Source organism: Microcebus murinus, chromosome 5 (assembly GCF_040939455.1).
Source record: "Microcebus murinus isolate Inina chromosome 5, M.murinus_Inina_mat1.0, whole genome shotgun sequence".
Classification (NCBI taxonomy): Eukaryota; Metazoa; Chordata; class Mammalia; order Primates; family Cheirogaleidae; genus Microcebus; species Microcebus murinus.
The window spans coordinates 8,409,082-8,431,172 of record NC_134108.1 but is presented as its reverse complement, the minus strand read 5'-3'; the positions used below and the strand labels follow the sequence as shown (position 1 = coordinate 8,431,172).

General features: G+C 45.3%; 2 protein-coding genes across 3 annotated transcripts in view; one reads left to right on the top strand and one right to left on the bottom strand.

Moving 5' to 3' along the window:
* Window positions 1–13,302, top strand: part of TMEM181 (transmembrane protein 181) — a 70,197-nt gene extending 56,895 nt beyond the window's left edge. For both annotated transcript variants that reach the window (XM_012759571.2, XM_076002827.1), the window contains exons 10-17: window positions 89–180; window positions 2,132–2,189; window positions 4,090–4,192; window positions 4,743–4,794; window positions 6,972–7,054; window positions 8,268–8,357; window positions 9,488–9,554; window positions 9,937–13,302. In XM_012759571.2, coding sequence (XP_012615025.2) covers window positions 89–180; window positions 2,132–2,189; window positions 4,090–4,192; window positions 4,743–4,794; window positions 6,972–7,054; window positions 8,268–8,357; window positions 9,488–9,554; window positions 9,937–10,015 — 624 coding nt within the window. In that variant the 3' untranslated portion in view covers window positions 10,016–13,302. The remainder of the gene's footprint in view (window positions 1–88; window positions 181–2,131; window positions 2,190–4,089; window positions 4,193–4,742; window positions 4,795–6,971; window positions 7,055–8,267; window positions 8,358–9,487; window positions 9,555–9,936) is intronic.
* Window positions 13,303–14,072: 770 nt separating this feature from the next.
* DYNLT1 (dynein light chain Tctex-type 1) lies at window positions 14,073–21,327 on the bottom strand. The gene is made up of 5 exons (XM_012759668.3): window positions 21,217–21,327; window positions 18,433–18,474; window positions 15,399–15,522; window positions 14,773–14,850; window positions 14,073–14,515 (listed from the first exon to the last, which is right to left on the bottom strand). The coding sequence occupies exons 1-5, from the start codon at window positions 21,241–21,243 to the stop codon at window positions 14,445–14,447; spliced, it is 342 nt and encodes a 113-aa protein (XP_012615122.1). The 5' UTR covers window positions 21,244–21,327; the 3' UTR covers window positions 14,073–14,444.
* Between the last annotated feature and the right edge of the window lie 764 nt (window positions 21,328–22,091).

The window sequence follows — 22,091 nt, the reverse complement described above, 5'->3', positions numbered from 1 at the left end:
GAAATGTAGAAATAATTTGGGTATCTGTGATCTTGCTAGAAGTAGGTTTTATTTATTTCTTGCTTTTTTGTTTTGTTTTGTTTTTTAGGGAGAAAGAAAATGTTTAACTTTCTATTTGCCTAAATTCTTCATTGTTGGACTGTTGTGGCTGGCTTCTGTTACACTAGGAATATGGCAAACGTGAGTAATTCTATCATGTGCGAAACATCTGTCATGGAAAGCATTTGACAAAGGTGAAAGGCCCAGAGTCTAACTGTATTTTGTGAACTCATCCAGAAAGGAGTTGTCTTTCTCAGCGTTTCAAACTTGGTAGTATGGTAGTCCCCCCCTTATCCTCGGGGGGCATGTTCTAAGACCCTGCCAGGGATGCCTGAAACCTTGGATAATACCAAGTGCTATATGTCCCTGTACCATGTTTTTGCCTGCACACACACACCTAGGATACAGTTTAATTTACACATTAGGCACAGTAAGATATTAATAACAGTAATAACAGAATAAAACAACTATGACAATATACTATAATAAAGGTTATGTGACGTGGTCTCTCTCTCAAAATATCTACTTGTACTGTACTCACAATTCTTGTAATGATGTAAGATGATGAGATGAGAGGAAATGAGGTGAATGACATGGGCATTGTGACCAGCCGTTAGTCTACTGTTGGCCTTCTGATGACACATCTGCAGGAGGGCATCTGCTTCTGGTGACCCTGGATTATCCAGTCACGGTGATGTCCATGACTGTGGGGCGGGTGGTGTGATGATGGGCAGGTGGAGACACTGAACAGAGGGCATTCATGTCCCAGGATGGTGACAGTGGGATGGTCACTGTGCAGGATTGCATCACACTACTCAGAATGGCGCGCAGTTTTACACATTGACTGCCACGCTAGAAAAAAATTTTTCCTTGGGGCGATGGGTGTTCTATTATGAAAATAGAATTAAAACTTTGAAAACAAAATAATCCTTTCTAATTTAATGAAAAATTTGTTATTTTTTATTGTTTTCTATGCGTGAGTTATATACAACTTGAAAAATAGTTCATGCAGCTCCCAAGGTAAAGAGACATGTAAGTTACATATGCTTCAAGAAGCCCTGGGCTCAAAACTAGCATGAGTTAAATACAACTCACAGGGCAGTTAATGTGTTAAAACTTATGAAATGTTTACTTCCGAAAATTTCTATTTGATGTTTTCTGATGGTGGGTAACTGAAACTGCAGAAAGCAGAACTGCAGATGAGAAGGGATACTGTATGACTTGAGCTGAAGAATTTGTTTCTGCTTGAATGGCCTGTGGAAAATCCACGATTCTACCAGGCTAAGATGGCAAATGAAAAGTACCATGTGGTTCAGACTTCTCCTTTAGAGAGATGAAGACCTTGTGGTGGGAATGGTGCTCAGGTCCATCCTGGCTCTCCACTGTCCACCAGATGTTTTAGTTTCTCCTTTTGCTGCATCTACAAACTTTTGAGTCCTTATATTGGCTCCCAAAGTTGATCTTTATTAGTATTTTTGTTCTGTGAAATGGGCCTACAGCAGAAGCCTAGCATGGTATCAGACTGATTCACTGAATAGGACTTTCCACGAGGTGGTTCCGTTTCTGGGGTGTGATTTTGGAGCCCAGCATGCCTAAGTTCTTGCCACAGTGCCCCATATGACGATAGGATTTCTCTCCCATCTGCTCCTGTTCCCAGTCCCTGGTTCCCTGTCATCTCAGTGGCCCATGTTCCTTTGAAAATGCATCTTATGGATGTTTATATTTAATTTTATTACTTTCTATGTCTACTCATTTATTTTGTAGTGTCCACATGTGCCCTTAAAAAGGTACCTGGAAAAGCAGCTGTTAAAACTGCAAGGGAAATGTATGGTATAGGGATTTGTGTAGTGAAATACACTGCGACTTTACAATACTGGTGAATGAGGACAGTTAGTAGTAGTGTACACGTCTTCTATGTGAAAAATGAAACAGGATTTCCCATGAATTTAGAATTGCTTTTTAAAAATCTTTCACCATTGGAAGCAAGTAGTTTATGTTAATAAATAGAGAAAACAAAAAGTCAAATGAGAAAAAATGTAAAAAAGTAGTGCTCGTTATTAATCTATAATTTTTTTATAATGTCAATTTTTAGAGTTAATGAATTACACGATCCAATGTACCAATACCGAGTTGACACTGGAAATTTTCAGGTAAGGATTGTTAATGAAGCCGAAGGACTTTTTTAAAATGCTATTTTATAAAATTACTGACCTTTGTAACTTAAATTGTGCTAGTAACACAAGTTTACTAACTGGCTCCTTGGGAAGGACCATAGAAAGGTCCAGGGTGGAAAGTTAGGGAAAAATACAATAATTAAACTCTTTTTTTTTTTTTTTGAGACAGAGTCTGGCTCTGTTGCCCAGGCTAGAGAGAGTGCCGTGGTGTCATCATAGCTCACAGCAACCTCAAACTCCTGGGCTCAAGCGATCCTCCTGCCTCAGCTTCCCAAGTATCTGGGACTCCAGGCATGCGCCACTATGCCCAGCTAATTATATATATATATATAAATATATATATATTTTTAGTTGTCCAGCTAATTTCTTTCTATTTTTAGTAGAGATGGGGTCTCATTCTTGCTCAGGCTGGTCTCGAACTTAAACTCCTGACCTTGAGCAATCCTCCCCCCTTGGCCTCTCATAGTGCTAGGATTACAGGTGTGAGACACTGCACCCGGCCGAAATAAACTCTTTAAAATGATGTTTTTAGGCCGGGCGCGGTGGCTCACGCCTGTAATCCTAGCACTTTGGGAGGCCTAGGCGGGAGGATTGCTCCAGGTCAGGAGTTCTAAACCAGCCTGAGCAAGAGCAAGACCCCGTCTCTACTAAAAATAGAAAGAAATTAATTGGGCAACTAATATATATAGAAAAAATTAGCCGGGCATGGTGGCACATGCCTGTAGTCCCAGCTACTTGGGAGGCTGAGGCAGCAGGATTGCTTGAGCCCAGAAGTTTGAGGTTGCTATGAGCTAGGCTGACACCACGGCACTCACTCTAGCCTGGGCAACAAAGCGAGACTCTGTCTCAAAAAAAAAAAATGATGTTTTTACTTCCAGTTCTTGGTTTGTGGTTGTTAGAGTGGCAGCATATGGGAGGATGAGGCCACTGTGGTTCTTGTTGGTGGCCCTTCCCCTCCCGCTCAGGTGGCTGAGAGAGCAGCCACCAAGGCTCAGGAGCAGACACAGTGGTCTGCGCCTGTCACTGAGGCAGACGCCAGAGCAGAGACATCTCGGGCACTGAAACAGCCAGTCTCGTCCAATCCCTTCATTTTACAGATAAGAAAATGAGGCCCAAAGTCACACAGGCTCTTTGGAGCAGAAACAGAATCCCAGTTCCTGATTTGCAGTCCAGGACTCTGTGCCTTGACATAAGAGGGGAATTCTGGTGCAGAAAGGACGGGGAAAGGGACAGGAGGAGGGGACGGCGCAGGGGCCTCCCCATCGGAGGCTCTGTGGCGAGGGTTGTCGTGCAGCCTGGGGCCTGACCCCCGTCGGAACCTGCTGGGCTTTCACCATCACAGCTCTGTCTTCAGAAGATGTTTTATTTTCCTGTAACAAAATCACAGAATTGTGAGCTTTTAGACCTAAGATCTTCTAGAACATCTAACTCAAACCCCCATTTCACAGATAAGAAAACGGAGTTCAAAAAAGATTGGGACTCGCCCGAGGGTTCCCAAGGTGCAGCCCTGGGAACTGGCATCTTTGATGCCACCCTCCCATAAGCAGGGTGGGGAGCCAGGGCGCCCCAGGGAGAGGGAGAGTATGGCCACCACGTGTTGGCACCACCATGTCCCAGGCCTGTGCCAGCAGTGTGGCGTGTGGTAGAGGAAGTTGGGCTCTTGCTCCCCTGATTGACAAGGGCTTGGGCGTCGTCTTGGGGTGAGCTGCCTGTGCTCATAGCGGGGACTGAGGGGACAGTTGGGGTGGGAGCCATTCTTGTTCTGTGCCAGGGTTCTTAGTCCCTTGTGCAAATGGCTCTCCTGCCGGTGGCGGGGCGGGAGGAGAAGAGCACCCAGGCCCCGTTTCTACTCAAGCGCCTCCTTGCTTCATTCTAGGGAATGAAGATCTTCTTCATGGTGGTGGCAGCTGTGTATATTTTATACCTTTTGTTCTTGATAGTGCGGGCATGTTCTGAGCTACGTCACATGCCTTATGTGGGTAAGTGCCCCTTTTGGAATCGGAGTCACTCAGTGCAGGGTGGGAGTGGCTTTGTGGGGGGGAGAAGTAGCTGGAGTCTCCCAAGCCCGGCGCCTTCCCTGAGGGGCCAAGGACTTGGCTATTCCCATGGGCCTTGGGTCCCTGGGAGACACAGCAGGCCTAACTGGGTAACTCTGGTAGTTGGGGTCGGAGCCCTGGGTGCAGCGGGGCTGTTGCAGCATCCCAAGTCCTGCCGGGACCGCACCCTGCAGAGGAGCGCACGGGCTGTGCTGTCAGTCCTGAGCTGGGCAAGTCAGCCTGACCTTATGGATCCTTCCCCTGATCTGTATCCGCCAGAGGATGGTGGCCGTGGCCTCCCTGGTCACCCTCTGTCCCAGGGGGGGAGGGGCCAGCATTCCTCCTGGGCTGCAGGCAAAGCAGAGCTTCAAAGTCCAGGGAGGGAGGAGGGCCTGTTCAGGGAACTCGGCTTCATTTTCATCTTCTACGATCTCTGAGATGAGAGTGGAATTTGCTTCTAAGGTTTTAACAAGGATGTTTCTTTGTTTTTCAGATCTCAGGTTAAAATTTTTGACTGCATTGACTTTTGTAGTGCTTGTCATTAGGTAAGATTTTATTTCTTGAAAGAAGCAAAACTGAGTTTTTATTTCACTGTCACGAATGTCTCCCTCTGTGGAGTGAATTTCAGGGTACTTCTAGCGTTAGGTCAGAGGGCCTCTTACGGTGGGCCCGAGAGCACACGTCTCTGTTGCCCGTGTCCAGGACAATGGCGGACGTCCACTAGAGTGCGCTTAGCCCGTGCTGGGGGTCCATCCTTGCTCTGACACCTGCCACGTGTGAAGCGTGCAGTTACTGTGTCAGCGAACTAGGATACCACGAGCTGCACAGCGAACTAGGATACCACGGGCGCCCTGAGCACGAGTCAGTGCAGCGAGCCTGGCTGAGCAGCACGCAGGGTTGGCAGTATGGGGGAGGTTCCAGGTGGGGGCGGGTCCCGTGAGGATTCAGACGTGTGTCAGGGAGGAAGGCCGTGCCGAAGGCCTCCCTGGGGTGGCCAGAGCCCAGGCTGAGAGGCCCCAGATCTCTCTGGGGACTGTTGGTGGAGTTGCTCAGTGGGCCTGGGAAGTGGTTTCTTTGAATAAATTCCAGATCACTGTCTGGTTGTTTATGGTTTGTTTTCTTCTCTTAAAATCAAAATCCGGAGGGGGAAAAAAATCTAGTTTTCTATTTTCTTTTTTGGTTGTTTGGGCTGTTTGGACGGCCCTTTTCCTTGACGGAAGCCATGCGGGCTTCGCCAGGCTTTCCAGTCGGTTCCCGGGTCCTGCCCCGGGGAGGGTGATGACTCCAGTGGGCATCCATGTCCACTCGCCACCCCTGTGTGTGTGAACGTGGCTGGACTTCCCTTGGAACTTGACTTTCATTCAGCATCTGAGTTCACTGAGAACAGCGTGTGAATGTTGAAGTATTACTTACGCAATCTCTGTTCAGTGCTTGGCGCACACTGCCCGTAACTGCTCACACACGGGTTCTCAGTTGCGCTGCCAACATGCGCCAGCACGCACGCCCTCCCGTGCACGCGCCTGTCTTCCACACACGCCCCCACCTTCACCTCGGAGCTGCCCAGTCCCCAGGTTGGGAGCTACGGTACCTACAGTGACTTCTGCATCATCTGTCTTAGTAGTTGTCGTAGTTCTGTGATCTTTCTTCATGTGGGTCTCAAGGGAATTCGTTTATTTGTCCTACAGAGGAAGACCAGCGACAGGTAAACTAATAGCCTAAGTGCCTTAATGAAGACAAGAAGGGAGATGTGACGGTGGCAAGGGAAGTGGCTGCTCTAGTCGGGTGGATAGGGACGTGTCTCTGAGCGGGTGACGTTTGGCTGGGACCTGAGGAGGAGCCCTGCAAAGCCGTGGGTGGCCGTTCCAGGCCTCGAAACAGCGGGGACAGCAGCCTGGGGTGGGAGTGAGCCTGGCGAGTCAGAGGGACAGTGGCGTCCTGGAGTAGGGGCCGTGGGCGTGGGTGTAGCGGGAGGTCAGAGAGAGCTGCAGGCCACCGTGAGGAGCCAGGCTTCGTCTGCAGTGGTGGAGACCAGTGCAGGGCTTCAGCTGGGAGCTGAGGGGTTGGGTCACATCTTGACTGAACAGTCAGTCTGGCTGCGTGTGGGGAGCGGCCCCGGAGGCAGGTGGAAAGCGGGCGCAGGCCGGAGGCTGTAGGGTTGCAGGGCAGAGCTGGAGGTGGCTTCAGTGGCCAGTGGTATCAGAGTCCTCTGTTGTCATCCACAGCCGCAGGCAGGAATGTGAACCCCCGGTGTGCTGCCTTCTCCACTGTGCGAGTCGCTGTGCCCAGGGAGGGGAGATTATTAATACAAGAAGCAGCAGGCTTCCTGCGGGGTAGATGGTGCTTTGTTGTTGGAGACGTTCTTGAAACCGGCAGTAAGGGAGAGAGAAGGAAGGAGAGCAGGCTGAGGACCCGCTGCAGGGCCCCAATTAGAGAGTGGTAGGGTCCTTGTCAGGGTTAAGGGATCCTGTCCCTCCAGCTGGCTAGTGGTCTACCCTTTCTAGATCTGAGGCCAGAAAACCAGACACAGAGGTTTTGTGTGCATGCATGTGCGTTTGTGTGCGTGTGTGTGTGTGTGTGTGTGTGTGTGTGTGTGTGTAGAGGTTTCCATGGAGAAATAATAGTGAATAGGCCGCAGGTATCACTGTGAATATAACAGATCACATAAAGTCAGCGTCCTTTCTTTGCGTATTTTTACACGTTGTCTCTACCTCTCTTTTTCCAGCATTGTCATCCTTTACTTAAGATTTGGAGCACAAGTATTGCAAGACAATTTCGTAGCAGAACTGTCAGCGCACTACCAGAATTATATCCTTTGACTTGGAAGAGCCCGGGGAACAGGAGTGCCCTCTGCTTGCAGCGGTCAGCGTTTCAGGTTTGAGACTAGGAGGAGACAGGGCAGCTGCTCATGGCCCGGGGCCAGAGGCCTGTCTCTGCTGAGAGGTGCCTGCTGCGCTCTCGTTGGGCCCCACCCAGTCTTGAGGAGGGGCAGCTGTGCCCCTCCGCTGCGGGCAAGAAGCCAGATGTGGCGGCGCTAAGCAGGTCCCTGTAGTCAGTTACCAGGTGGCAGAGGCTGGACCCAAACCCAGGCAGGCTGGCCCTCTGGAGCCATTCTCCACGCCACACTGCCTTCTGTCCACACTGGTGTCCGTGCAGATAAATGAAGTGTGGTCATGATCCCACATCTGGTGTCAGTGGGGCCACCAGCTGTTCTCCAGCAGGGCTGAGGAGCGGCCAACGGCTGCTCTGAGTGTCCTCTCTCCCACCGACAGTGTCTCTTTCACCATTACCCAGACGTACCCAGATGTAGTGTCTACAGGGCTGTGACGTCACAGGTTGAGCCTGTGTGTGTAGGGAAGGGCTCGTGAGATACCAGGGCCCCCTTGGATTCTCGCTGTGCCCCAGGCCAGTGGGGCAGGGTCGTTGCCTCCCAGGGCACCTGTGCTTGTTCAGACGTGTGATGGTTACGTGTGTGCTTTTTCTTCCTCCATGGTTGGGGCACTCAGGGCATTAATCCTTTACATCCGGGGTTCTTGCCTTGGGACACTCTATGTCCTTAGAATTAATGCATGGTTTTTCAATTTCTTGTGACTGAATTTCACACTAAGCTTTTATCAGATTCTCAAATGGGTGTGTAATCCAAAAAAAGATTAGGAACGACTGGTTTGAGAGTTTGTTTCCAATTCTTTATTTTGTTATTGTGTCTGGACAACTTAATTCCCCACATGCCAGTGGTCTTCCTGCCCTGTGCATGTGACTTGATCCCATCTGGCTCTGCCCTTGGTGCTGGTGAGAGCACTGCCACTTGGAGGATCCAGGTTCTCACTGATACTCAGGTCACAATTCACATGTTATTTACTGTGACCTCTGCCTGTGGGCTTGGACTGTAGACGCCTGGCATCTGAGTCTAGTTGGTGGTTACCACTAGAAAGGGCCGCTGATGGGAGGAGTGTCCAGGCTGGGGCCAGAGATGCCACCTGCTCTGTCCAGACATGGAGTTCCTTCCCTTGACGAGCAGCACCAGCCGAGTTCTTATCTTTCTACGGCTTGTTGAACTTTTATCTCTACACCTTGGCCTTTGTGTATTCTCCATCAAAGAATGCTCTGTACGGTAAGCCACCCTGGGGTGTGGGTTGCTGGCCAGGCAGCTGACACAGAAGTCTGTGTCCTTCAGGACCCATTTGCTGGGTTTTCCATTAATGTGGGCACCGTGATTCCCAGTGCTTCCCTGTGGGCAGAGAGAGACAAGGAACATTTCAATGGTGAGTTCTCAGTTTAGACGGCACACAGCATACATGGAACCTGTGTGGTGTCAACTCTGCACGTGATGAGTGCATTTATTTCGTTAGTGTGTCCTAACACAAGCAGTGCGTCCCTCAGCTCTAGGAAAGAAAGTCTGTTGAAGATAGACAGTCCTCAACTTACACTGGTTTCAGTTAAGATTTTGATTTTACAGTGGTGTGAACGTAATATGCACTCAGTAGAAACCATACTTTGAGTACCCACACAGCCATTCTGTTTTTCACTTTCAATACAGTATTCAGTAAATCATATGAGATATTCTGTATTATAAATGGGCATTGTGTTAGATGATTTTGCCCAACTGTAGGCTATTTATGTAAGTGTCCCAAGCGTGTTTAAGGCAGGTTAGGCTAAGCTGTGATGGTAGGCTGGGTGTATTAAATGCATTTTCGACTTACAATATTTTTGACTTATGGTGGGTGTGTCAGGATGTAGCCCCATCCTTACTAGTGTCGTGGCCATTCAAAAGATAGCCAAAACATACCCCCAAAAAACAAAAAACATCCCCAAATCCCCAAATAGCCCTCTTGCACAGGGACGGAAGAGGATGAGGACTCCCTGGAGCATAGGTAGTGCCACCTGCTGACGTTTTATGTCGCACTCAAGCTTTCAGTGCACCTTCATGAACAGGGTCGCATTTGAGCTTCACAGCTTTGTGATAAACGTGTCATTACTCCCATTTCACAGATGAAGGAACTTAGAAGCAGCTGCAGGTCCAGGGACTGGGCAGGAGCAGGCAGGGCAGATCCACAGCTCCTGGAGCCCGTCTTCTGTCCCTGCCACCTGTGTGGGCAGGAGGCAGCTCGCGTGCAGGTGGCACCGGCGTTCTGCCTGCTCTTTCCCCCAGCTCTTTCTGACTCCTCTCCTTTTTCCAGGACAGCACCCTGCTTCCCCAGGCTAATAACATAAAGTGCTAAAAATGCTTTTGTTGGTTTTCAGAGTCCCAGCTGAAAGACAATCCTGCATTTTCCATGCTGAACGACTCCGACGATGATGTGATTTATGGGTAAGTCGCTCTCTCTGCGCTTACTGAACGGGCCACTTGTCTAACGTTATCTTCAGGGTAGTGTAACATTTGCCTGAGAGTGTCACGTGATTCGTTGTTTCCTGTGTTTGCATTGCTCAGGCTTAGATTTAGTGGTATTCCTTCTTGCTGAGTCCCCGTGGGCCGTGGTGAGCACAGGAAGGACGCCTCTCTCTGGACAGGAGGCCCTGGCGACGGGGGTAGGGGTGGGGGGGGGCAGCAGTGGGCAGGACAGGCTGCGGTAGGAAACAGAGAGTGGAACCGTGAAATGAGTCCTTGCTAGAATGGTGTGTCATTGTGAAAGAAGAGAATAAATAAAGAGCTGTCAAAAGTCATGTGGTATCAAAGGTCCCTTTTATGACAGGAGTGACTATGAAGAAATGCCTCTGCAGAACGGCCAGGCCATTCGGGCCAAGTACAAGGAGGAGTCCGACAGCGACTGAGCTCCTGGCAGGGCGGCGCAGTGGCACGGCGCCCGGACCTCTTCCTTTGGTGACCATTTCCTGACCTTCCCCATACCTGCTTCTATTCAGACTTTCCTTACGAGCAAAGATTTCCTCTTCTTTCACACTTATTTGTTTACATGTTTTTAAAAAAGAAAACCAAAACTGAGGGCAAATTTAAATGTTGGACCAAATTTATTGTCAGGCTGGCTACATTTATTCGGGAAGAAAGGTGTGGATAAAAAGTTTAAACACACAGATGCTTTTTTAAAAGACTTCAGATGATGGCATGTTCTCAGTGGTGAGGAGGAAATTACCCTTGATTTCAGTAGAGTCAATTATGCACTTTCTTTTTTTAAAATCATTCACTAATTCCAAGTTCATGGGCGCCTGTGACTAGGTCCACAGCAAGTAGCATCGCTCTTCTTTCTTCCCTTGCCCATGATACTGGGTTTTTTGACCCTTTAAATTCAAAACTCAAAGGGAAGCCTGTTTCTGTGGCTGTCCGGGGTAAAGCCCTTCCTTGTTGCAGGGTGTCTGTAAGGATCGGCAACTTGCGATGAAGCACGTATGTTGTGACTTCCCCGGGGAATGGTGGGTGGCCGGGTTCCAGCCCTTCACTGTCACCAAAGCAGAAGTAATAGTGTTGTGGGGCTCTGAGGCGGCTTTGGTAAGTTGAATAAGGAAAGGCTAACATAATTAACAAGCCACCAGTCCTGTGAGGAAAGTTCTACTGCCACGGTGTTTTGCAGCAGCCTGTGTGTGCCCGCCCGAGTGCGTACAGACACGACTGTGCCTGAGAGGATTTCCCTGTGGTTGGGTGGGCACGAGGGGAGCCATTACCATGCCAATAAAGAGTTTCTGCAACTCTTGAAAACGAAACCCCATAGAGCTTTATTTTTTTTTAATAAAAGGTAAATGAATGATTTATATAATATTATAGATTCTTTATTGCCAAAAAGTTTTTTAACTTCACTTTTGGAAACTAGATGAAAAGAAAGTAAAACATCTTAAATGGCTTATGGAAAGACATCTTTGGTAGAAGGTAACTTGCTTGGAAACCATTTCCTGTCCTCCGTGAGCCACACGGGAGTGAGGTAAGCTCCTGCATTGCTCTGGGAAGAGTCTTCGGCGCTGCTGAATCTGAGCATCATACATGGCCCGGGAGAGTTTGCAATTCCTTTTAGTCAAGGACTCGATACAGAAGTCTGGTATAGATGTCTCCTTTGTTTTCCCCTTGACATGCACTGTAACGTCTGTAACTATTAGCATATATAATTACTGCCAACCAGACTGATGCCATCTTGGCCAACAGAGGTCCAAAGAGAATTGTTGCGCCCTGCAAGCAGTGCCCACATCTCTTCATCTATGCATTGACTCTTGGATGACCATTCAGAGCTGCAAATTGTTGTCCACTTAGGTAGTGCTGGGACCTTAGAGGTGTTCATGAGAGACTATTCATTATGGCTTCGTATCTTTTTTTTTAAATTTAAACTTTAATGATAATGTACCTTTAATATGGATTCTATTCACATTTCTTTTTAAAAACCTTGTAAATAGGAATGTTTGGATTAAAACAACTATTATTGCAAGAGTAATTCAAGGTTTACATGATTTTTACATTTGCAATGAATATGTGATGACTTTTTTTGATTCTGTGTTCTCAGATGTATTGAAAAAATTTTCTGTTACCAAATTTTACAACTTCTAATACTACTATAATTTTTTATAAACTGATGAAGTCTTATGCTGATTAACATATTCTAATATGTGATATAGTTTATAAGTCTTAATCATTATAAAGTAATTGTTCATGATTTGGAATGCTGTTATTTATCAGTACATGTAAAGTAATTGAGGCATTTAGCCATACACACAAAGGAACTGTTAGAACTTGTCTTTGTTCTATAGTGTAATTATAAACTGATGACTAGTATCTTCATACATTAATTCTTCATGACCCCAGTGAAATGAAAAATATGGGATTATTTATTTACTTTTTGTAACTAAGTTGGAAACAAAAAAATTAGAACAAAAGTATTTAAAGGGGAAAATGGTCCTTTATTAAATCATGAATCTTCAATTTCTCTTCCTTGGTGTATCATAAATATCAACATATTACTAATACTCCATGTAAAAATTTGCTTACAGTATATAGCATTTAGTGTGTAGAATATGTGCCATAGATGTTAGGTTAAAACACTAAAGTCTGCCAGAAACTTGACAGTAGCAAGAGAATTGTTTATTTCTTAGGGGATTAAAGTTTTGCAAACTTAAATTATAAATTCAAAGGGCTGACTTTAGTTTTTTCATGGTAATGGCTTAAATAACATCATCTTTGGGATGTTTTTTTATACTGGTCCAGTCTAGGGCAACCTGGAAGATGACCAGAAATGTTTCAGTTTCCCTAGGGAGAGCTTCATTATCCATATGGATAATAGGTCCACTTGATTTATTATTAAATCATTACAGCAGTGAAGTGGTGCCATTTTCTCTCCCTTAAGCCCCATTGGAAAGGTGAGAGAAGGGGATATATATAAAAATATATTCAAAGTTTGTAAGGTTATTACTGTACATAATTATAGATTACGATAAAAGTTTAGATACATTATGTAAACCCAACCCATTAAATGGGCAGGTTAAAAAGACAAATGTCACCAGCTTCAAGTATTTCGTTAACTATTTACTGAAGGTACAGTATGTTCGATAGATTATATTATGCAGTAACTTACTGAATCATTTTCATGGGAAAAACACAGATGCTCATAAAAGGGATAATTAAAAGAGAAGTCTCTATGAACATGTATTAAAGACTAGACTTAAAACACTAACGTGAATTTGTATATTTTGAAGGTTTTAAAAACCAGTTGCCTTAGAGGTTAGACTTTTGAAAAAAAGACAGAAATCTCTTTCCCAGGCCCAAGGGAAGTTGCTTTTGTCTGTGACATCTTGTTATGCTATTTTGATTTGACATGTTAGATATACTGGTAACTATACCACCATACTATGAACAGGATTTTCTGCTACTGAAAACTGCCTTTTTACAAAGACTGTACATACTTGTAAAATATAACACTAAACTTTAAGTTCAGAGGGGAAGGTGGAGCTATGTATTTAACTGTGGACTGTGTCAGTGGAGCACAGTGGTGCCTGAGCAGAGTGGTGGCTGCCATCAGTCAGGCAAAAGTGAATAAATATTTATGGCAAACACGCGTTTTGGGAATGGCTTCATTCTGACACTACCTTTCTGGTAAATGTTAATAAATTTTTAATATTCAGTTCTTACATGTATCTTGACTTGTTTGCTCTTTGTGTGTGGAGTTAATTTGGCCTTTCAGACATGAGTGTCTGATGAAAGGTCTTTAAAAGACAAGAGCAGGGCTTTTTTCATTTCAGCAAGTAGACACGGAAGTGTCTTTATTGCCATGTCTGCATGGCCTGGGGAAGAGCTAAAGATGAAGACCAGACCAGGGTTTGGGGCCAACCTCCCTACTTATGTGGATATGTGACTAGACCAATCTGACAACCTCCAAGTACATTTTCTGATTTTAAATAACTGCGTAATTGTTGTGGACACAAAATGAATGATTGTGAAAGCATTTTGTAAAGTACTAGAACAGTTTGTAATTGCTACTGAAAAACAGAACATGGGATTAAAAGTTGTGGTGTTACAGCTTTGAGCCAAGAGTAAGTTAGAGCTCTCTGGCTAACAGAACAGTACTTGGCTTGCCCCCCACCCACCACCACTCCTTCGCCTCTAGAAGAGGGAGCTTAACCACTTCGGTACCAGCATGGACTATAGTCAACAGGCACAGATGATCGCGCACAGCCCAGTGTAGACTATAGTGGTGGTTAAGAGTAACTTTATGATGCCCAGGGGTAGGAATCTAACCAGAACCTAGCAGAACTGTCGGGCTCCTGGTCCCACAGGTGAAATGAATAAGTCATGTTGGAGAGGACCAAAGCAGAACTTTTCTTTTATAGATGCTGAAGTCACTAACTAGATACGAAGAGTTCATTTGTGATACTATGTAGAACATGAAGAACACAACAGACGTTAAATCTGAATAATTTATTCTAACAAAAGTATAAAGTATGGAAAATTAGTGTATTTGAATCATTTCAAAGAGTAGAGCAAGTTTCACATTAGCAGATTTCAGCTTTTAGCACCTTTGAAAAGAAATATTCAGAGTTAAGACAAGTGGCAATACAGGCTTCAGACTACACACTTCAAATTATTCATCGGAGTTGCGGTGTACAGTTCACATAACAGTGCAGCCATTTGGTTTTTTTCCTCTATATTTTGAGAGTGCCACAAAACACATACTTAAGGACAAGAAAGGTGTTCATTTGAATTCATAGTTGGTGGTTAGAAAATGGAAAAGAAACATTGAGACAGAGGTGAAAGATCACAGGCTGGACTAGGAGGTCAAATGGACAGTCCAAAGGCGCTGACAATGCAGTACATGGTCTTGTTCTCCCATCGCACGGTACAGCTCCCTGGGGAGGACGACAGAGCAGCATTTAAATGAGGAAAACTGCGGGACTTGACGATCTTATTTCTCATACTAAGGCCAACACTCCAGTACTAACTTCTTTATGGTACATGAAGAAGGTTGGCAAGACTCTATAATAAAAGGTTTTTAAAAGGTGACTAATAAAAACACCTCTCTTAGCATGGTCCAAGAAGGTACTTGAAAACTTTCAGGGAAAATGCACTTGACTGGTGTTACAAACACGATGTTTGGAAACCATACCATCGGTAGAGCTGTCCCAGAAGCAGGAACTTGCTGTGTGTAGTCCAGCTCCATTCTTCTGCATAATTACACAGGTCACTTAAATTAAAACAAACTTTTATTAAAGAAATATACTTGGCAACATGGATGTTATTTTGCTCACTTTTTCATATATATGTATTTTTTTTTAACTTTTCATGTTAGAAAGTATAGGAGAAGATTGCTGTGTCCTACCATAGTGACAAAGTACAGATGCTCTTCGACTTACAATGGGGTTATGTCCCAATAAACCCATCGTAAATCAAAAATATAAGGTAAAAATGCAACTAATACCTTGATAAACCCATCCTAAAGTCGAAAAATTGCAAGTCAAACCACCATAACTTGGGGACCCTTCCCTTCCTTTACCACATGTTCTAAAAGTATCTGACTGGAAATCTTATAAAATCCTGGTTGACAAATATACTGCGATTATACCAACAGCCAAACAGGCCGAGTGTATGGTAAGTAATCTACTCCTATTGGGAACTTCCTTTGAGGTGAGGAACCAAACTGCCATGTTAGCCATCTTTTCTGGCACTGGACACACCTCTGGTCAGTATTTAAAGAACCACCACCAAAATATACCAGAAACAAAAATCCATTACCAATGTATTTAAATGGTTTTCCCAGCTTGGTGAGTTGGCTTAAAGTTTGTTCTACTACATTTGTGGTCCACTGGTTGACTTTGTTGTGTTGGTAAGCGTTACCGCCGATCGCACTTTCTATAGCCTAGAAAAGCACAAAGGCGTCATAGTGAACAGAAGGCACCCAGAAACCTCCCAGTTAGTAACCGACATTTATGACCTAAAGAACTGATGCAATGAAATTTATGTGAAATGTGTGTTTATTTTTAATCATGAGGACTCCTTTGCAAATATAACCTTTTGATAGTGTTACATTTCATTTAAATTTTATATTTGTTTTAAAAATTCATAATTGTATAATCTGTCAAATTATTTAAACCATTTTGACCTAATAAATGGATTTAATTTTCACTGCTATCATTAATAGAGATAACACGTTTTTTTCCTGAGGCTAGATATTTTACTTTCCCTATTTCTTTCTTTAAAAAACTTAGATACTTTTATCTAATAGTACCTTATACTAATACTATAAGATAAATTTTTATTGGTTATTTATACAACTGACAACATACAAACATATCCAAACAATTGTAAGATTCAAAAATATTTCTTTTGGCTGAGCCCGGTGGCTCATGCCTGTAATCCTAGCACTCTGGGAGGCTAAGGCAGGAGGATGGCTCAAGGTCTGGAGTTCAAAACCAGCCTGAGCAAGAGTGAGATCCCATTTCTACTAAAACCAGGAAGAAATTAGCTGGACAGCTAAAAATATATAGAAAAAATTATCTGGGCATAGTGGCACATGCCTGTAGTCCCAGCTACTCAGGAGGCTGTGGCAGAAGGATCGCCTGAGCTCAGGAGTTTGAGGTTGCTGTGAGCTAGGCTGACACCACCTCATTCTAGCCAGGGCAACAGAGTGAGACTCTGTCTCAAAAAAAAAACAACTTCTTTTATCCAGCATTTTCTGGGAGTATGTTACCACATAAACATTTTTCAGATAACTAAAGAACAGCCTTTTCCAAAACTTATTTTAAGTTTGTGATGAAATTTTTTTTTCTTTGTTCTAAATTTCCTTCTTTTTCTATGCTGTGTTCTTCTGTAGTCATGTGACGGTATGCGTGGCTCCCTGTCGTGCTCTTGCTAAGGTATCATACAGTATTCCCACGGAACACGTACGATTTGTCTGGGTCACTCGCTGTCAGCTCCCTCCCTGTTTCTGTCAGTGCCAGAGTGCCTACATCTAAGCAGCTTTCTTCTCTGCCCGTAACTTGTTGTGCTAGAAACCAGGAAACTGAGTTTTAATGACAGATATAACCTAAAATTCAAACATTCACTGAGGGCCAAGTTCTGTACTCAGACAGGCAGAGAAAACAACAGTCTGGGATCTGGGCTGCACATGGTGGTGATGGACCAGATCTGCTGCCTGGGGATGAGGGCCAGCGACCTTGCTTTTGAGGAATAAAAACCTACCTGTGTCACAGTCTGATTTCTACCTATGGACCTTCCCATCTCTCCTGGGACCTGGAGTAGTCCCATTATTCACAGGTCCTGCTTCCTTCTCCTTGCCCCATGTGCTACCCTCCCAGCTCAGAGGCTACGTGAGGTGGGGGCCCAGCAGTCCCAGTTTATGGGGATAGCAGTATCACTAGACCTGGGCATTGTCAAGAAAAGGGGCCTCTTTCAAGCTAAACCTCTAATTGGCAACTCTCTGTGCACAATGGGAAGTGTTTCAGGGAGGAGAAAAATCCTCCACCAATTTTGGACCTGCCTAATACCTAAGACAGCTTGATACAGAATTAATCTGCTGCCAGAGGCAAAGAAGCTATTGAAGCCAGTGGTACACTGCAGTGTCACCTCATGTTTCTATGTAAGCTGGAAATGCTACCTGGTAACCAAGTCAAAGATAATGCAGAAAACGACCAAGTTGAGCCAGATTTTCCAACAAACCAACTCCACTTTTCACAGTTCTAGTATAATTTTCACCCACTTTCCTGCTCCCTACTATGTTCCACATGAAACACTGTATTTAGAAAAACAATGAAAAGCAAACATTACAGATCTCGCAAAGCAAACAGAAAATCATGCCTGATGCTGAATAGTGCAAAAATCATTTTACTTTTGGATACTGTTCACAAAAATAGGTTGTGCTTCTTTATCACTCTAGCATTAGTCAGTAATTTGCATTACATATGGGGAACTTAAACTTCAGATCATCTAATGGCTTTCTTTTAGTGGATAGCTTCAATACATGTCCTCAGTCTTATCCAGGGAAGGCAGGAAACTGACTATGTAAACCCTCCTGGCTCCCCTAGATCCCCTGCCGACTTCCTCACCCATACTCATACCCACCCTCGAGGTTTGCTGCATTAACCCTACTCCTGCTCATTCTTCAGATTTCAGCTCTGAATGTCCCTAGACTGATTCAGTGGGTCAAATTCCCCTTTAAATGCTCTCACAGTGCCACACAGCAAATGCAAGCTGACATTTTGCAGTGTAATTATTTGGTAAGTGCCTGTCCCCCACACTAAACCAGTCCTCTATGTGCTCCCTCAATATGTATTTTTGTAATGAATGAATGAAAAATAACCCTTTTGTCTCTCATCCTCCTCATCATTTATGGTAGGTACTGTGATTGATAACAATAAAGTGTGTTTAGGAATGTAAGAAAAATAAGTGACCGGGCCCCAAACTGGATCAACAGGTCCTGAATAACTTGAAGTTGATTATTCAATTTTCTTCTACTTACTCTACATTTAAACACTGGAGACATTAATTTGTATGCCATGTGTCTTTTATGCTTAAAGATTACAGAATTGAGCCTTGATGACATTCAGTAATAATGCTCCCTATATAAAATTCTGTTTGATTTAAAATATATAATTTACATAATATGGGAATAATTCTTATCTAAATATTCACTGAAATAAAAACTGTTATTTGAAATGCCAAAACATACAGGCTCAGTTGAAACAATTCCAAGATAGTATTTAAAACACGTTATTTTCTCTCACATAAGCCATTAAACAAACACTTTAAAAAGCAGGCATTCTCTTCTTACCTCTTTTACAATGTTGCTCACTTCATCCACAACAAAAGTAGTCTGTAAGGGAGAAAATGTAGTTAAGTTTGATTTATTTAAAAGATTTGCTTTCACTGCATTGATACATGCAAATTTAGATAATGAACATAATTTAGAAATGAAGATCTTAGAAATAATATAATGAGACTGTTCAACTTACTGAGGAAGGCACTCCCAGTCCTCAGAAACCAGGGGACCAGAATACGTGTATACAATTTAAAGGTTTTTTGTTTTAATCATACCACAATCCAAGACTTCACTTTTAAACTAGAATTCAGTCTGCCATTCCATTTCAACTGGCTGCTAGGATCATTCACCAATAGAGAATCTTAAAAGAGTTACTTGACTGTTTTATAAATTAACTGAAGATGCTTAAGTAATCTAATTTAAAGATGTAATTCTCTCCTTCCTGATGTAAACTGATTAGGGGCCTGAAACTTAAAGAGGCTTTTTGTGGGTTTTTTGTTTCTTTTTCAGCCACCATTTGTCATAAAATTATAATGATTATACTATTTACAGGTAATTATTTTTCTTTCCTAATGTCTGATTACAGGACTAATAACCAGCTGCTAGTACAGTTCTCCACCACTGTCAGATGACTGGGGAGGTGGGCTGCCTGTGGTAGTCTAGTTTTCCAGGAGTGTAGTTTTCTTCCTTTCCTTTCTACATATGGTAGATTTGAATGTGTACAAGATCATACTGAAAATATCGTCACTTACTTGCCTGCCAATGTGCTCTTGACATGGAAACAATCGTTTCAAGTTACAGCAGAGTCCCAGGAAAGGTACTTAGCGCTGGACATGCCTTTGAGAGGACAGCCCTGGGCCTGCAGTCAGCAGTGCACTGGCGGAGGAAAGCCAGAGCCCTGCTGTGACAGTGAGTTTTCCTCCCTGCCCGGGTGGGCTGCTGCCCACCGTAGGCCGGCCTTGCTCTAGCAGTCCTCCCTTTCTCTTCAGGAGGATCAAGAGCTGACTGCCCGAAGCCACCTCACTTGCTATATATACTCAGAAGTCATATTTGGAAACAAAACCAACTCACAGAGTTAATGAAAATTCGTAGTATCTTAGAGATTAAATCATTTCTGGAAGTTTAAAGGATGCTTCTAAGTGACTACAGTGACTAAATCACAAAGGAAAGTCCCTGTTTGACTTTCCATATGCTTAAAGTATGAAAAAGGTTGAGGGACATTTTAAAGAACTTTTGAGGCTGATGCCACGGCACTCTAGCCTGGGCAACAGAGTGAGACTCTGTCTCGAAAAAAAAGAACGAACGAACTTTTAGTGGAAAGCAAAGCAGTCATATTGAATGCTGTGGGCAGTTTTAGCTTCTATGGAATGAGTTGAGAGTAGAGTTACAAAGGCCCAGGAATCTATGTGGACTCAGAGGATACAAGGAAAAGGTTTAGCTGAGAGGCTGGCAGGAGGACCTGCCTACAAGGGTCATGGTCTCAACCTCCCAGGGCTTACATCTAGTGTAAAATTCAGATCACTCTGTTCAGCTTCTTCATTTTACAGACATGCAATTGAGATCTAGAATAATAAAACCTCTTAGCCACCTCATTCTCGAGAGCCAGAATTAGAATGCTGTATTAAGGACGCTCTCTTACATAGCCATTTCCTTTCTTAAAAAAGTTTTACTCGATATTACCATTATACAAGCCATTTTCCAATATTATATTAGTAGTTTATGGGGAAATGCTAGCTGCTCCTAATCCTTGTCTCATCATTATTCTCTTGGTTGCTGTCAGCATTCAAGCACTGGTTATGACACTGTCATGTAAAGTTCGCACTAATAAGGAAATCAGACCAAGACTGAAAGTCTAGGGAATCAGTCCTTAAGCCTCAGTTTTAATTTCCCTCAAAACACTCCTGCTGAAACTAAATTTCAAAAATGGTAAGACAGGAGATCTTACCAAATTTATCTATAGTTTTTATTTCTGACAGACTGCATAATAGGATTCTATCTGAATTTCAACAAGGAGGAGTAAGGACTGTCTAATTAAGCAGCGTCCATCAGCCCCACTCTCCTACTCTCCCAGTTAGCTCCAAGGCGACGTTCTAGCAGCCACCGTTAGGACGAGTAGCTTCTCCTGGCAAATGACTGTGTGCTTTACCCTATTTCTTCACTGAGGCGGAAGACACTTTTCCCTCAAGAATGAGCTACCCTGCGAGCATCTCGAAGTGACATGCACTACTCATTGGCGGTGGCCTCGGTGGGAGAACACGGTGCGGGACGGAGACAAAGGCGGGCGCTGGCCGCGCACCCCGCCAGGGCGGACAGCCCGGACGTCCAGCGGCGGCCGAGGGGCCCGGGAGGCGCGCGGGCCACTCCGCACTCCCGCGCTCGGCGTCCAGGCTCGGTCCCCCACCCCGGCGCGGGCCGCTCTGCGGGCTGGGGCGGGGGTCTGCACCTCGGATAGGGGTGGGAGTGATGTCATCCTCCCGGCGTCCTCCGCCGCCGGCCGCGGGGCGAGGCCGACCCCGGCCCGGGGGAAGACGCCGGCGCTGCGGACTCGGGCGCTCTCGCAGAGAGCCGCCTGGGCCGCCCCGCGCGGGACGGAGTCGGGCTCCCCTTCCCGCCGCTCGCGGCGCTCCCCGAGGGGGAAACGGCGGTGATGCCTGGGCGGGCTGGGCGGGGCGCCGGCGCCCCGGAGCCTCCGGCCGAGGGAGGAGGGCACCTAGGGCTGCCCCGGCAGGACCGCGTGTCCATCCGCGCCCAGAATCCTGGCCTCCATCCACCCTTCCGTCGCCGAGCGGGCGTTACCTCCTCGGTAGTCTGGTAGTCTTCCATCTTTCCACAGCGCGTCTTCTCCGCCTCCCTGAGTAGAGCGGACCGCGCAGGCGCACTCAGGCCCCGCCCCCTCTCTTGAGCGCACTGGCCACGCCCAGCGCGGGCCCCGCCCCACGGCCGTCACTGCGCCCCCGCAGTGCAGGGCGGGGCTCGGCCCGGGGGAATAGTCACCCCGGGCCCATGGGGAGGTGGTGGTCTCCATGGGAACCCGTGAGGGTGGCCAGGCAACTCTCTAAGCCGTAGCGACTAAAACAAAATATGCACAAAAGCCAGTCCTGGAGGGAGAGCGTTGTCCTGGCCCCTGCCCCCAGCTCGTGCGGTGTGGATTCATGTGAACGTTGAAATTAGACACCCAGTCACAGGTTGTAAAGTGACTTATGAAGATAATGCACAAACAGTATGAGAGTTTTCCATAAAAATGAGAATTTTTCCTTTCAGCACCACTTAAAAAAAAATGGGGGGTGGACACTTTTGTAAAAATGCAGCACACTTCCTGGCTGCCTTGAATGAACTAGACACAGCCTTGACTTGTATCTAGGGATCTTTAGGGAAATTAGTAATTGTACCTGCCTCTGCTAGACTGTTCTCCTTGAAAGGCTGGGGTGTATGCACCTGTCTGCATGTACTCAGGCTCAGAGTTTTGACTTTGGGGTTTGCTTTTTCTGGTTTTACCATGCACTTGAAGTCAGGCTGTCATTTCTTACCTCTCCAAAACCCAGCTGCTAGATCCCACTTCCCATTCCCCAGGGAAGAGCTGACCACAAAAGTCACAGGGACTTGGTAGAATCCCACATTCATTCCATTAGCAACTCTTGCTGTTTCTACCCTGTATGCTCCTGGCTTCAGTT